The sequence below is a fragment of the Rutidosis leptorrhynchoides genome, chromosome 11, assembly GCF_046630445.1.
Source record: "Rutidosis leptorrhynchoides isolate AG116_Rl617_1_P2 chromosome 11, CSIRO_AGI_Rlap_v1, whole genome shotgun sequence".
Classification (NCBI taxonomy): domain Eukaryota; kingdom Viridiplantae; phylum Streptophyta; class Magnoliopsida; order Asterales; family Asteraceae; genus Rutidosis; species Rutidosis leptorrhynchoides.
The window spans coordinates 361,870,429-361,888,254 of record NC_092343.1 but is presented as its reverse complement, the minus strand read 5'-3'; the positions used below and the strand labels follow the sequence as shown (position 1 = coordinate 361,888,254).

The window sequence follows — 17,826 nt, the reverse complement described above, 5'->3', positions numbered from 1 at the left end:
ATGCAATCCTTTAGTGGACAATTCTTTTTTCTTTTGATTTGGAAGATGGTCGTTGCGTTTGATTCGAAAAGCATGCTTGGAACGAATAGAGTAATCATTATATATTTCTAACATTTATCAAATAAGATTAATTGACCTGTTAATGTAGTATCTAGTACGTCCATGCCTTTTCAAGTATTTATATGACGTGCCCTAGCCAACATCTCATCTACATATCCTATTCTCTCTATCACACAGCATGGCTCAAATTCTCCCAAAGCATATCTACATCATTCTTACTATTTTCCTTTTCTCACTTCTCATAGAAGGAGAATCTGAAAAATTTGCAAAAAGTTTGTCACCAAAATTACTTCACTTAAAAAAAGAGAAGCTAACACACCTTCACTTCTACTGGCACGACATATTTAGTGGTGAGCATCCCACCAAGGTGACGGTAGTTAAGACGGTTGACAACACCACAAAAACCTTCTTTGGGGCTGTGTCGGTGCTTGACGATGCTTTAAGAGTCGGTCCGGGAGCAAACTCTAAGATTGTGGGACGAGCTCAAGGGATGTATGTGGCTTCCAACCAAAAGAATTACTCAATAGTTATGGCTATGAGTTTCGAGTTTACTGAAGGGGAATACAATGGTAGTACTTTGAGTGTACTAGGGAGTAACCTAGTCGCGTTACCTAAAAGAGAAGTGCCGATTGTGGGTGGGTCCGGGCTTTTCCGATTTTCTAGTGGTTATGCAATCATTAAAACATATAAGTTCATTCCGACCGTGTTCGCGATCATGGAAATGGATTTTTATGTCCTCCATTATGGAGACTCTTAAGAATAGAACTGCAATTGTACGTATTGACAAATGTTTCCATCAAATTGTCGAATAATTTTATTTTCTGTGTGTGGTTTGGGGCATTTTATGATTGAAATAAATAGAATAAGTTGTTTTTATTGTTCTATATGATGGAAGTATGTAAATGTAATTTACGTGTTGTAAAGAAACAAGTAGGATATATGAGTGCTTTATTACTCCATTCAGCTTAGCTAAAACAAATTTTGTTAATAGTTGCGCCAAGTACGGTTAAACATAAAATACATTTATGGAACATTGTAGGAGAAATTTCATATGTACCAAAATTATTTATTAAATATTGAAATCAATTAATTTTCAATGCTTGATACATTACTATATATATTACTATATATGGCCACTATTCATCAATACTGGTCGGCCACTATTCACTTTTTTTTCCGGATCCCTTCACCTTTTTTTTTCGGATCCCTATTAGTCGCGCACTGTTCATTATTTTAAATATTTTTTTTTTGTCTTTTTTTTGCTCTATTATGTCTTTATCATTTGGAGAAAGTTGATCGGATAGTATACATGAATACATACACTCGCTATTACACGGTTTAAAATATATAATATTTAAAAAAAAATTTAGTTAAATCGCTAACACTTTTCAAGCAGCAGCGCGCGAACCCCACCTTTCTTGTTCCCATTCATTCCTTTAAATATAGATTACATTGGGCTTTACAATATGGGCTAGGAAAAATGAGACTGTGGGCTAATCTTAAACGTACACAACATTTCATACATATACACAGACTAACACGCCCCCGCAGTTAGAATGGGAGATAAAGAACGGACGTTAAAACTGGATTTTAAATCTGTAAATAATCTAGTAGGTAGTCCCTTAGTAAATATGTCGACATATCGAGAAGTATGCCGACATATATACACAACATATCATACATATACACATACTAATAAATATAAGTGTCACATAAAATTATAATAAAAAAGCAGGTGATAAAATATGAAAGTTAAGGGAAAAATTTAAACTTTAAGGTCAATTCTTATCGTTCTTGATTTTCACCGAACTTCTCTCCTCCACATCAGCGTCACATCAGTACAAACACTTTAATATTCATTTCACATTTCTTTCACTAAACTCTCACCATCTTACAATCTATTTGAAACTTTAACCAATTTAAAATTATATAGAATAAATAAATAAAAATAATATTTTACTAAATATTTTAAAATGTTGAATAAAAATAAATTTATGAATAAAATAAAATAAAATATAAGTAATATTAATAATAAAAGAAACTCAAATAAATGAAAAATTAATACTCCTATGTTTATTCATCTTCCCAAATTGATGCCCCACCTACCGACAACCACCCACCATATAAAACACAAACCGACCGAACGTACACCCCTATCGGTAATACCTCAATCGTTGTGTGAGGCTTTTATTCAAAGATTTTTTAGATGTCTTTGAAATAATATTATTTCTTGATAATTTGAATAATACTAGTTTTCGAACCCTCACTTCGCGCCGGGGGTTCGATTTTTAATGTATTTTATTGTGTTTAGTTACGGAGTCTGCGAGTGAAAAATCAACATATATGAAAAGTACCCTAAATATTTAGCGTTTTTTTTTAAAGTGTCCGTTTTGCGTATAGTTAGTGACATCGTGTTCATAAAATTATTTCGATTTTAAGGATGTTGTCGGAAAAATTTAACTCGTTGCGAGCGAGAAGATATGACCTGTTGAATATTTGAGTGGAGTTTATTTAAGATATTTTATGAAAATTTTAAGTTGGCGCTTTAACCCCCTGTGTTGGGGGCCGATTTTAATTTTTGAACAAAATGTGGGGGCTTTTGTAGTGTTACTTGAAAGAAAGAAGGGAAAAGGAAAAAAAAATGAAAAGACGAAAATACCCCTGATACTATTTATAAGTTTTGTCTAATAGTTAATATGGTAATATTATCATGTAAATCATTAAAAAACGTCGTGTCAAGTAAATCATTTGGATAAAAATATTGACTCTTTTAATGTCTTAACTCATTGAATCGGGCAAATTGTGCACGTGATACGATATTAATACTATGAGTTGTCTTTACATAAGGTCACATGTCACCTTTACTGCTCGATCTTCGATCTTCAACTATGTCTTCACCTTTGCTAAAAAAACGTACTTTCTCCGTCTCATTTCAATAGTTCAGATTTAACTTTTAAGGTCTTTTTTACTCAACTTTAACATAAAATAATTTTATTTGTGTTATATATTATTTGATGAAAGTTATACCAATGAAAACACATTTGAACATTAATTCATTCATATAAATTTAATCGAATAATATATAACACAAACAAAAATATTTTGAGTCAAATTTTAATACAAAAGACTTTGAAAAAAGAAAGTGGACTATTGGAATGAGACATAGGGAGTATACATTTTGTAACCTTTGATAAAAAAAAATATACATTATGTATACAAAAGCTCTCACTATCGAACTTAACCAAACTGTACCGAAAACCAGAGGTGTCTTTGAGCATAGGCAAGATAGGCAAACCGCCTAGGGCCAAAAATTTAGAAGAGCTCAAAATTTTGAATATTTAAATATTTTTCTCACAACAACAGCAATGTAAGTAAATAAATAGATAAATTGGAGTATTAATTTTTTATGCGTAGTAAAAAATTTAAACGTATATGTGAGTCCATTTTTATTTTCGTCTATGGTCTTTAAATTGTTGAGACGGCCCTGCCGAAAACCTGATCACTCATAGTCCCAAATTGACCCGAACAATGCCTGTGCATCTAATTAACTGATACCAAGTCCGGATGTTAATTGTCTTTCCCAAATATATCTATCTTTATTATTCGCGTTTACATCAAACAGTAATTGACAATATTAAAATTGGGGTTTAACAGGTTATAAAAGCGTTACTCAATAGAATATAGTTTAAAAACTCATGTTCACAATCTAAAACATAAAACAAATAATTATGTCCCCAAATTATAAAACACTGAAAAACGGACTATGAAATTCACAATACAAAGTTAAGTTGCTGTCAGTCAGAGTCGTAGCCAACAGATGAAATTCAAGATAATGTACCTACGTCAATTTGGTAGGTTATAGACTAATAATATCCATGATATATTAGTAAGTTTGTTTTAGTTTATGTTTCATCAAGTTTACATGTCCGGTTAGAAATCAGGGTTTTGTTGTTTAGGGTTTTGTTGTTTAGAGTTTTAGACTTAGAAGTGGACTATATTAGAACGGTAACTTCGATGGAGTGTATATCACTCAATATTAATCCTTTTGCAGTGAATTCAATTATTAGAGTTAGGTTTATGAGTAATGTTTTCATAAAGTAAAGTTTTCTATCTGACTCAACATATCCATTAGTCTAGAGTAGATTTTGTCACTAGTGGCCAAAATTCTCTCTATTTGATCTTTAAACTTATGATTTTTATTACTAAAATAGTAAACGTATTCATTTACAGTCAATATTTTGACAAAAGTTGTGTATTAACTTATTTTTATCATAGTAAATTCATTTGGTTGTAAAAAGTAATTTTGGTTCCCTTTTTGAATAAAAACTAGTTTAAAACCCGCGGATTCGCGGGGTTTTAAAAAAAAAAGTTGATAAAAAGTCCTAAAATATTTAAGTGAAATCATTATTAATTTTAGAAAATATAACTTAGTATTAATTTTATCATTTGCTATTAACAAATGGTATTGTATAGGTAACACGATGAGTTGTTAATATAATCCGTAGTAACATTTCATGCATACACAATGGCCAAAAATCAACATCGATGATTTTAATTGTAGTGGCTAGACACACATACAAAGTTGTAAAAGCAATTGATTGTAGATGTTGCATCCAGAAAACCTGTCTTGACTGGTGCTTCCTCCATCAATGGTGTCCGACACATATGATCAAAAACATGAAGAAAAAAAACGTTCATATTCTTTAAAAACAATATTATCTTGAATGTTATTTTTGTCGATCGTTTTCCCGCCTAAATAATAACATTCATCACGAAGTGTCTCTTCTAAATGTTCATATTTTTGTGTGATCTTGATGCCGGAAAAAAAAAATTCCAAAAAAAAAATGAAAAAAAAATTTGCTTCCCTCCGCTTCCCCCCGATTGGTTACTTCCCCATTGATCCTGCTCATATATATATATATATATATATATATATATATATATATATATATATATATATATATATATATATATATATATATATAAGAGCAGGATCAATGGGGAAGTAACCAATCGGGGGGAAGCAAAATCTTTTTTTTTTTTTCGTTTTTTGAAAAAACTTTGTTCATGAATATTATAGATTGGATGAAAATATGAACATTTAATAAAGATACTTTGTGATAAATGTTTTTTTTTAGCGGGAAAACGCTCGAAGAACTAATATATAACAATTATCGTGTTTTTCAAGCGTATGTTGAGGTTTTAGATATTAGGGTTTAGATATTAGGGTTTATAGAGTTTAGATATTAGGGTTTAGAAATTTAGGGTTTAGGGTTTAGATTTAGGGTTTAGATTTAGGATTTAGATTGAGTTTTTAACACGAACGGTTTAGAGTTTAAGGTTTAGGGTTTAGGGTTGGGTGTTTTGGGTTTATGGAATAAACTCAAAACACCAAACCCTAAACCCTAAACCCTAAACCCTAAACTCTAAATCGGGCTAAATTTTACTTCACAAAACATGAAGAAAAAAAAAGTTAACATTCTTCACTAACAATATTATCTTGAATGTTATTTTTGTCGATCGTTTCCCCGCCTAAATAATAACATTCATCACGAAGTGTCTTTTCTAAATGTTCATATTTTCGTGTAATCGTGATATCTGAAAAAAAATTCCAAAAAAACGAAGAAAAAAAAATGCTTCCCCCCGCTTCCCCCCGCTTGATTATTTCCCCATTGATCATGCCCTATATATATATATATAATGCCCTATATATATATATATATATATATATATATATATATATATATATATATATATATATATATATATATATATATATATATATATATATATATATATATATATATATATATATATTGTTGTAAACCTGTCGTCCAGAAATAATATAAAATTCACCTAAACACACAAAAGCAGGACCTAAGTAACAAAGACATATTATAAGCATTCAATATAATTTAGGCAACTATGAAAACTCTTAAGAGTGTTAAAACATGTTAGGTGAAGCGTCCCGTTCATATCGAATATAAACGTCACGTACTCATTGGTGTCATTGCGAGGTATTGACCTCTATATGTGACATTTTTCAAAATCTGCATACGTTTTTATAATACAAACCATAACCTTTATTATAATCAAAGGTTCAAACAGCATAATAATGATTATCGTTTAGCGATAATCTTAGTTTTACAAACTTTACATTTGATAATAACAATACGATTTCCAACATATTTCATATTACAAATCTTCCGATATGCAGTTTTATTTTTGACACAAATATGCATACTCCAAATCCTTCTTAAATTCGGCATAATGCAGCGGAAGCTTTTAATTATCACCTGAGAATAAACATGCTTAAAATGTCAACATAAAGTTGGTGAAATATAGGTTTAATGCTAGCAGCGTTATAAATATAGACCACAAGATTTAATATACATAAACATTTTAATAAAAATACTCTAAGTGGTTGAGCACTTGATAACCATACTTAACATTTAATCAACGTCGCATATTCCCTTTATTATGAAATCTCACTACACCGTACCAAGTGTAGTCACCGAAACGAAGTACTGTGCAACCGTTGAATACTGGTCGTCCAGTCCGGTTGGGGTTGTCAGGCCTGATAGATCTATCAACAGGATTCGCGTTTACAATACCTCATGTAAATATTAGTTACCAAGTTACAGGGAAGTATGCCAGTGGTACAACTCAACGTAGAATATATATTTTTAATCACTTGTGTCCATAACGTAAATCATAAAATGCATGTATTCTCATCCCGAAATATTTAGAGTTTAAAAGTGGGACTATATATGAAATGTCCCGTTCTTATTGATTAAAAACGTTCCATATTAATTGATTTCGTTGCGAGGTTTTGACCTCTATATGAGACGTTTTTCAAAGACTGCATTCATTTTAAAACAAACCATAACCTTTATTTCATCAATAAAGGTTTAAAAAGCTTTACGTAGATTATCAAATAATGATAATCTAAAATATCCTGTTTACACACGACCATTACATAATGGTTTACAATACAAATATGTTACAACAAAATAAGTTTCTTGAATGCAGTTTTTACACAATATCATACAAGCATGGACTCCAAATCTCGTCCTTATTTAAGTATGCGACAGCGGAAGCTCTTAATAATCACCTGAGAATAAACATGCTTAAAACGTCAACAAAAATGTTGGTGAGTTATAGGTTTAACCTATATATATCAAATCATAATAATAGACCACAAGATTTCATATTTCAATACACATCCCATACATAGAGATAAAAATCATTCATATGGTGAACACCTGGTAACTGACATTAACAAGATGCATATATAAGAATATCCCCATCATTCCGGGACACCCTTCGGATATGATATTAATTTCGAAGTACTAAAGCATCCGGTACTTTGGATGGGGCTTGTTGGGCCCGATAGATCTATCTTTAGGATTCGCGTCAATTAGGGTGTCTGTTCCCTAATTCTTAGATTACCAGACTTAATAAAAAGGGGCATATTCGATTTCGATAATTCAACCATAGAATGTAGTTTCACGTACTTGTGTCTATTTTGTAAATCATTTATAAAACCTGCATGTATTCTCATCCCAAAAATATTAGATTTTAAAAGTGGGACTATAACTCACTTTCACAGATTTTTACTTCGTCGGGAAGTAAGACTTGGCCACTGGTTGATTCACGAACCTATAACAATATATACATATATATCAAAGTATGTTCAAAATATATTTACAACACTTTTAATATATTTTGATGTTTTAAGTTTATTAAGTCAGCTGTCCTCGTTAGTAACCTACAACTAGTTGTCCACAGTTAGATGTACAGAAATAAATCGATAAATATTTTCTTGAATCAATCCACGACCCAGTGTATACGTATCTCAGTATTGATCACAACTCAAACTATATATATTTTGGAATCAACCTCAACCCTGTATAGCTAACTCCAACATTCACATATAGAGTGTCTATGGTTGTTCCGAAATATATATAGATGTGTCGACATGATAGGTCGAAACATTGTATACGTGTCTATGGTATCTCAAGATTTCATAATATACAATACAAGTTGATTAAGTTATGGTTGGAATAGATTTGTTACCAATTTTCACGTAGCTAAAATGAGAAAAATTATCCAATCTTGTTTTACCCATAACTTCTTCATTTTAAATCCGTTTTGAGTGAATCAAATTGCTATGGTTTCATATTGAACTCTATTTTATGAATCTAAACAGAAAAAGTATAGGTTTATAGTCAGAAAAATAAGTTACAAGTCGTTTTTGTAAAGGTAGTCATTTCAGTCGAAAGAACGACGTTTAGATGACCATTTTAGAAAACATACTTTCACTTTGAGTTTAACCATAATTTTTGGATATAGTTTCATGTTCATAATAAAAATCATTTTCTCAGAATAACAACTTTTAAATCAAAGTTTATCATAGTTTTTAATTAACTAACCCAAAACAGCCCGCGGTGTTACTACGACGGCGTAAATCCGGTTTTACGGTGTTTTTCGTGTTTCCAGGTTTTAAATCATTAAGTTAGCATATCATATAGATATAGAACATGTGTTTAGTTGATTTTAAAATTCAAGTTAGAAGGATTAACTTTTGTTTGCGAACAAGTTTAGAATTAACTAAACTATGTTCTAGTGATTACAAGTTTAAACCTTCGAATAAGATAGCTTTATATGTATGAATCGAATGATGTTATGAACATCATTACTACCTATAGTTCCTTGGATAAACCTACTGGAAAAGAGAAAAATGGATCTAGCTTCAACGGATCCTTGGATGGCTCGAAGTTCTTGAAGCAGAATCATGACACGAAAACAAGTTCAAGTAAGATCATCACTTGAAATAAGATTGTTATAGTTATAGAAATTGAACCAAAGTTTGAATATGATTATTACCTTGTATTAGAATGATAACCTACTGTAAGAAACAAAGATTTCTTGAGGTTGGATGATCACCTTACAAGATTGGAAGTGAGCTAGCAAACTTGAAAGTATTCTTGATTTTATGAAACTAGAACTTTTGGAATTTATGAAGAACACTTAGAACTTGAAGATAGAACTTGAGAGAGATCAATTAGATGAAGAAAATTGAAGAATGAAAGTGTTTGTAGGTGTTTTTGGTCGTTGGTGTATGGATTAGATATAAAGGATATGTAATTTTGTTTTCATGTAAATAAGTCATGAATGATTACTCATATTTTTGTAATTTTATGAGATATTTCATGCTAGTTGCCAAATGATGGTTCCCACATGTGTTAGGTGACTCACATGGGCTGCTAAGATCTGATCATTGGAGTGTATATACCAATAGTACATACATCTAAAAGCTGTGTATTGTACGAGTACGAATACGGGTGCATACGAGTAGAATTGTTGATGAAACTGAACGAGGATGTAATTGTAAGCATTTTTGTTAAGTAGAAGTATTTTGATAAGTGTATTGAAGTCTTTCAAAAGTGTATGAATACATATTAAAACACTACATGTATATACATTTTAACTGAGTCGTTAAGTTATCGTTAGTCGTTACATGTAAATGTTGTTTTGAAACCTTTAGGTTAACGATCTTGTTAAATGTTGTTAACCCAATGTTTATAATATCAAAAGAGATTTTAAATTATTATATTATCATGATATTATGATGTAAGAATATCTCTTAATATGATATATGTACATTAAATGTCGTTACAACGATAATCGTTACATATATGTCTCGTTTCCAAATCATTAAGTTAGTAGTCTTGTTTTTACATATGTAGTTCATTGTTAATATACTTAATGATATGTTTACTTATCATAATATCATGTTAACTATATATATAACCATATATATGTCATCATATAGTTTTTACAAGTTTTAACGTTCGTGAATCACCGGTCAACTTGGGTGGTCAATTGTCTATATGAAACATATTTCAATTAATCAAGTCTTAACAAGTTTGATTGCTTAACATGTTGGAAACATTTAATCATGTAAATATCAATCTCAATTAATATATATAAACATGGAAAAGTTCGGGTCACTACAGTACCTACCCGTTAAATAAATTTCGTCCCGAAATTTTAAGCTGTTGAAGGTGTTGACGAATCTTCTGGAAATAGATGCGGGTATTTCTTCTTCATCTGATCTTCACGCTCCCAGGTGAACTCAGGTCCTCTACGAGCATTCCATCGAACCTTAACAATTGGTATCTTGTTTTGCTTAAGTCTTTTAACCTCACGATCCATTATTTCGACGGGTTCTTCGATGAATTGAAGTTTTTCGTTGATTTGGATTTCATCTAACGGAATAGTGAGATCTTCTTTAGCAAAACATTTCTTCAAATTCGAGACGTGGAAAGTGTTATGTACAGCCGCGAGTTGTTGAGGTAACTCAAGTCGGTAAGCTACTGGTCCGACACGATCAATAATCTTGAATGGTCCAATATACCTTGGATTTAATTTCCCTCGTTTACCAAATCGAACAACGCCTTTCCAAGGTGCAACTCTAAGCATGACCATCTCTCCAATTTCAAATTCTATATCTTTTCTTTTAATGTCAGCGTAGCTCTTTTGTCGACTTTGGGCGGTTTTCAACCGTTGTTGAATTTGGATGATCTTCTCGGTAGTTTCTTGTATAATCTCAGGACCCGTAATCTGTCTATCCCCCACTTCACTCCAACAAATCGGAGACCGGCACTTTCTACCATAAAGTGCTTCAAACGGCACTATCTCAATGCTTGAATGGTAGCTGTTGTTGTAGGAAAATTCTGCTAATGGTAGATGTCGATCCCAACTGTTTCCGAAATCAATAACACATGCTCGTAGCAGGTCTTCAAGCGTTTGTATCGTCCTTTCGCTCTGCCCATCAGTTTGTGGATGATAGGCAGTACTCATGTCTAGACGAGTTCCTAATGCTTGCTGTAATGTCTGCCAGAATCTTGAAATAAATCTGCCATCCCTATCAGAGATAATAGAGATTGGTATTCCATGTCTGGAGACGACTTCCTTCAAATACAGTCGTGCTAACTTCTCCATCTTGTCATCTTCTCTTATTGGCAGGAAGTGTGCTGATTTGGTGAGACGATCAACTATTACCCAAATAGTATCAAAACCACTTGCAGTCCTTGGCAATTTAGTGATGAAATCCATGGTAATGTTTTCCCATTTCCATTCCGGGATTTCGGGTTGTTGAAGTAGACCTGATGGTTTCTGATGCTCAGCTTTGACCTTAGAACACGTCAAACATTCTCCTACGTATTTAGCAACATCGGCTTTCATACCCGGCCACCAAAAATGTTTCTTGAGATCCTTGTACATCTTCCCCGTTCCAGGATGTATTGAGTATCTGGTTTTATGAGCTTCTCTAAGTACCATTTCTCTCATATCTCCAAATTTTGGTACCCAAATCCTTTTAGCCCTATACCGGGTTCCGTCTTCCCGAATATTAAGATGCTTCTTCGATCCTTTGGGTATTTCATCCTTTAAATTTCCCTCTTTTAAAACTCCTTGTTGCGCCTCCTTTATTTGAGCAGTAAGGTTATTATGAATCATTATATTCATAGATTTTACTCGAATGGGTTCTCTGTCCTTCCTGCTCAAGGCATCGGCTACCACATTTGCCTTCCCAGGGTGGTAACGAATCTCAAAGTCGTAATCATTCAATAATTCAATCCACCTACGCTGCCTCATATTCAGTTGTTTCTGATTAAATATGTGTTGAAGACTTTTGTGGTCGGTATATATAATACTTTTGACTCCATATAAGTAGTGCCTCCAAGTCTTTAATCCAAAAACAACCGCGCCTAATTCCAAATCATGCGTCGTATAATTTTGTTCGTGAATCTTCAATTGTCTAGACGCATAAGCAATCACCTTCGTTCGTTGCATTAATACACAACCGAGACCTTGCTTTGATGCGTCACAATAAATCACAAAATCATCATTCCCTTCAGGCAATGACAATATAGGTGCCGTAGTTAGCTTTTTCTTCAATAACTGAAACGCTTTCTCTTGTTCATCATTCCATTCAAATTTCTTCCCTTTATGCGTTAATGCAGTCAAGGGTTTTGCTATTCTGGAAAAGTCTTGGATGAACCTTCTGTAGTAACCAGCTAGTCCTAAAAACTGGCGTATGTGTTTCGGTGTTTTCGGGGTTTCCCACTTTTCAACAGTTTCTATCTTTGCCGGATCCACCTTAATACCTTCTTTGTTCACTATGTGACCGAGGAATTGAACTTCTTCCAACCAAAATGCACACTTTGAAAACTTAGCGTACAATTCTTCCTTCCTCAATACTTCTAACACCTTTCTCAAATGTTCACCGTGTTCTTGGTCATTCTTTGAGTAAATAAGTATGTCATCAATGAAAATAATGACAAACTTGTCAAGGTATGGTCCACACACTCGGTTCATAAGGTCCATGAACACAGCTGGTGCATTAGTTAAACCAAACGGCATGACCATAAACTCGTAATGACCATAACGTGTTCTGAAAGCAGTCTTTGGAATATCATCTTCTTTCACCCGCATTTGATGATACCCGGAACGTAAGTCAATCTTTGAATAAACAGACGAGCCTTGTAGTTGATCAAATAAGTCGTCGATTCTCGGTAGTAGGTAGCGGTTCTTGATGGTAAGTTTGTTCAACTCTCGGTAGTCGATACACAACCTGAATGTACCATCTTTCTTCTTGACAAACAAAACAGGAGCTCCCCACGGTGATGTGCTTGGTCGAATGAAACCACGCTCTAAAAGTTCTTGTAATTGGCTTTGCAGTTCTTTCATCTCACTGGGTGCGAGTCTGTAAGGAGCACGAGCTATTGGTGCAGCTCCTGGTACAAGATCTATTTGAAATTCAACGGATCGATGTGGGGGTAATCCCGGTAATTCTTTCGGAAATACATCGGGAAATTCTTTTGCAATGGGAACATCATTGATGCTCTTTTCTTCAGTTTGTACTTTCTCGACGTGTGCTAGAACAGTATAGCAACCTTTTCTTATTAGTTTTTGTGCCTTCAAATTACTAATAAGATGTAGCTTCGTGTTGCCCTTTTCTCCGTACACCATTAAGGGTTTTCCTTTTTCTCGTATAATGCGAATTGCATTTTTGTAACAAACGATCTCTGCTTTCACTTCTTTCAACCAGTCCATACCGATTATCACATCAAAACTCCCTAACTCTACTGGTATCAAATCAATCTTAAATGTTTCGCTAACCAGTTTAATTTCTCGATTTCGACATATATTATCTGCTGATATTAATTTACCATTTGCTAATTCGAGTAAAAATTTACTATCCAAAGGCGTCAATGGACAACTTAATTTAGCACAAAAATCTCTACTCATATAGCTTCTATCCGCACCCGAATCAAATAAAACGTAAGCAGATTTATTGTCAATAAGAAACGTACCCGTAACAAGCTCCGGGTCTTCTTGTGCCTCTGCCTTATTAATATTGAAAACTCTTCCGCGGCCTTGTCCATTCGTGTTCTCCTGGTTCGGGCAATTTCTAATAATGTGGCCCGGTTTTCCACATTTATAACAAACTACATTGGCATAACTTGCTCCGACACTACTTGCTCCGCCATTACTCGTTCCGACACCATTTGTTCCTTTCGTTCTATTAACCCCTGGTCTGTAGACCTCACACTTCGCCGCGCTATGACCATTTCTTTTACACTTGTTGCAAAATTTGGTGCAGAACCCCGAGTGATACTTTTCACACCTTTGGCATAGCTGCTTCTGATTGTTGTTGTTATTACGGTTATTATTGTTGTTGGGATGATTGTCGTAGTTGCTGTTGTTGTTGTTGTTGTTGTTGGGCCGTTTGTTGTAGTTGCGATTGATGTTGAGATTGTTGGGATAATTGTTGTGATTATTGTTGTAATTGCTGTTGTTGTTGTATTGGTGATTCTTATCACCGTTTTCCTCCCACTTTCTTTTGACTTGCTTCACATTGACCTCTTCAGCAGTCTGTTCTTTAATTCTTTCTTCAATCTGGTTCACTAGTTTGTGAGTCATTCTACATGCCTGTTGTATGGAGGCGGGCTCGTGTGAACTTATATCTTCTTGGATTCTTTACGGTAATCCTTTCACAAACGCGTCGATCTTCTCTTCCTCATCTTCGAATGCTCCCGGACACAATAGGCACAATTCTGTGAATCGTCTTTCGTACGTGGTAATATCAAATCCTTGGGTTCGTAACCCTCTAAGTTCTGTCTTGAGTTTATTGACCTCGGTTCTGGGACGGTACTTCTCGTTCATCAAGTGCTTGAATGCTGACCACGGTAGTGCGTACGCATCGTCTTGTCCCACTTGCTCTAGATAGGTATTCCACCATGTTAACGCAGAACCTGTGAAGGTATGCGTAGCGTACTTCACTTTGTCCTCTTCAGTACACTTACTTATGGCAAACACCGATTCGACCTTCTCGGTCCACCGTTTCAATCCGATCGGTCCTTCGGTTCCATCAAATTCCAAAGGTTTGCAGGTAGTGAATTCTTTGTAGGTGCATCCTACACGATTTCCTGTACTGCTAGATCCAAGGTTATTATTGGTATGTAGCGCAGCCTGTACTGCGACTATGTTTGAAGCTAGAAAAGTACGGAATTCCTCTTCATTCATATTCATGGTGTGTCGAGTAGTCGGTGCCATTTCCTTCAAAATAGTCAAATGGAACAAGTTAATCATACAGAATATTAAGAGTAGTTAATAGTATTTCGTAGCATAATATGAACTCATTTATAAAAGCTTTTTCTTCATATTAGCATTTTATAAGTTTAAATTCGGGTAGTACCTACCCGTTAAGTTCATACTTAGTAGCTAATATACAATTCAACTACTACAATTCTATATGAAAAACTGATTATAATAATATTTCGCGTTCAAACTTTTACACAATATTTTACAAACTTACAATACCGCTTATTTTACATATAGCATGAAATATAGCACACAATAAATTTGATACAAGATGGTTGTGAAGATAATTCTAGCTAGTACACAAGTCGTTCAGCAAAGGCAATAAAGACACGTAATTCATACGTCCAGAAACAAGTCATGCATTCTGGTTTTACTAGGATTACTTCCCATCCTTGGTCTTGTGGAACATAACCGTTATGGCCGTTGATAAGACAGCGTATTGTAACGTCGTCAAAGGGACGAGGGTTACGTAATGTCCAACAGTCCTGTAACAATCTAAAAACCTCATTTCTTACCCCAATTACCGACTCCGTCACTTGTGGGAACGTTTTGTTTAATAGTTGTAGCCCGATGTTCTTGTTCTCACTTTGGTGAGAAGTGAACATTACTAATCCGTAAGCATACCATGCTTCTTTATGTTGCATGTTAGCCGCTTTTTCTAAATCACGAAGTCCAATATTCGGATATATTGAGTCAAAATAATTTCTTAACCCATTGCGTAAAATAGCATTTGGGTTCCCCGCAATATATGCGTCAAAGTAAACACATCGTAACTTATGGATTTCTCAATGTGATATCCCCCATCTTTCGAACGAAAGCCTTTTATAAAACAAGGCATTCTTGGAACGTTCTTCGAATGTCTTACAAACTGATCTCACCTTAAATAGTTGTGCCGAAGAATTCTGACCGACTCTAGACAAGATTTCATCAATCATGTCTTCGGGTAGGTCTCTTAAAATATTGGGTTGTCTATCCATTTTGTGTTTTTATACTGTAAAATAGACAAGAGTTAGATTCATAAAAAAAAAATACTTATTAATACAAGCAATTTTTACATATATCATAAAGCATAAGCACACTATATTACATATATTACACCACACGAATACAACTATCTTATTCCGACTCGCTTGTTTCTTCTTCTTCGGTTTTGGTTCGTTTTGCCAAGTTTCTAGGGATATATGATGTTCCCCTAATACGAGCCGTCGTTATCCACATTGGTTTAGAAAAACCTGGTGGTTTAGAGGTTCCCGGGTCATTGTTACAACTTAAGGACTTCGGGGGTTGACGATACATATAAAGTTCATCGGGGTTGGAATTAGATTTCTCTATTTTTATGCCCTTTCCCTTATTATTTTCTTTTGCCTTTTTAAATTCAGTTGGGGTAATTTCTATAACATCATCGGAATTCTCGTCGAAATCCGATTCATCGGAGAATTGGTAATCCTCCCAATATTTTGCTTCCTTGGCGGAAACACCATTGACCATAATTAACCTTAGTAGGTTGGTTGAGGATTCTCTTTTACTTAACCATTTTATTATTTCCCCCACCGGTTCTATTTCTTCTTCCGGTTCCGATTCTTCTTCCGGTTTCGATTCTTCTTCCGGTTCCGACTCTTCTTCCGGTTCCTCTTCGGGAACTTGTGAATCAGTCCACGAATCATTCCAATTTACATTTGACTCTTCATTATTATTAGGTGAGTCAATGGGACTTGTTCTAGAGGTAGACATCTATCACATAATATCAAACACGATAAGAGATTAATATATCACATAATATTCATATGTTAAAAATATATAGTTTCCAACAAAAATGTTAAGCAATCATTTTTAAAGAAAACACGGTCGAAGTCCAGACTCACTAATGCATCCTAACAAACTCGATAAGACACACTAATGCAAATTTTCTGGTTCTCTAAGACCAACGCTCGGATACCAACTGAAATGTCCCGTTCTTATTGATTAAAAACGTTCCATATTAATTGATTTCGTTGCGAGGTTTTGACCTCTATATGAGACGTTTTTCAAAGACTGCATTCATTTTAAAACAAACCATAACCTTTATTTCATCAATAAAGGTTTAAAAAGCTTTACGTATATTATCAAATAATGATAATCTAAAATATCCTGTTTACACACGACCATTACATAATGGTTTACAATACAAATATGTTACAACAAAATAAGTTTCTTGAATGCAGTTTTTACACAATATCATACAAGCATGGACTCCAAATCTAGTCCTTATTTAAGTATGCGACAGCGGAAGCTCTTAATAATCACCTGAGAATAAACATGCTTAAAACGTCAACAAAAATGTTGGTGAGTTATAGGTTTAACCTATATATATCAAATCATAATAATAGACCACAAGATTTCATATTTCAATACACATCCCATACATAGAGATAAAAATCATTCATATGGTGAACACCTGGTAACCGACATTAACAAGATGCATATATAAGAATATCCCCATCATTCCGGGACACCCTTCGGATATGATATTAATTTCGAAGTACTAAAGCATCCGGTACTTTGGATGGGGCTTGTTGGGCCCGATAGATCTATCTTTAGGATTCGCGTCAATTAGGGTGTCTGTTCCCTAATTCTTAGATTACCAGACTTAATAAAAAGGGGCATATTCGATTTCGATAATTCAACCATAGAATGTAGTTTCACGTACTTGTGTCTATTTTGTAAATCATTTATAAAACCTGCATGTATTCTCATCCCAAAAATATTAGATTTTAAAAGTGGGACTATAACTCACTTTCACAGATTTTTACTTCGTCGGGAAGTAAGACTTGGCCACTGGTTGATTCACGAACCTATAACAATATATACATATATATCAAAGTATGTTCAAAATATATTTACAACACTTTTAATATATTTTGATGTTTTAAGTTTATTAAGTCAGCTGTCCTCGTTAGTAACCTACAACTAGTTGTCCACAGTTAGATGTACATAAATAAATCGATAAATATTATCTTGAATCAATCCACGACCCAGTGTATACGTATCTCAGTATTGATCACAACTCAAACTATATATATTTTGGAATCAACCTCAACCCTGTATAGCTAA

At 33.8% G+C, this 17,826-nt stretch overlaps 1 protein-coding gene across 1 annotated transcript; it reads left to right on the top strand.

The window, feature by feature from the left end:
• The first annotated feature begins 238 nt into the window (after positions 1 to 238).
• Positions 239 to 892, top strand: LOC139876285 (dirigent protein 7-like). Its single transcript, XM_071863589.1, has one exon. The coding sequence runs from the start codon at positions 239 to 241 to the stop codon at positions 815 to 817; it is 579 nt and encodes a 192-aa protein (XP_071719690.1). The 3' UTR covers positions 818 to 892.
• The last annotated feature ends 16,934 nt before the right edge of the window (positions 893 to 17,826 follow it).

Bases quoted from the DNA above. Each gene is read 5' to 3' on its own strand.
- LOC139876285 (XM_071863589.1), top strand. From the start codon at position 239: ATGGCTCAAATTCTCCCAAAGCATATCTACATCATTCTTACTATTTTC.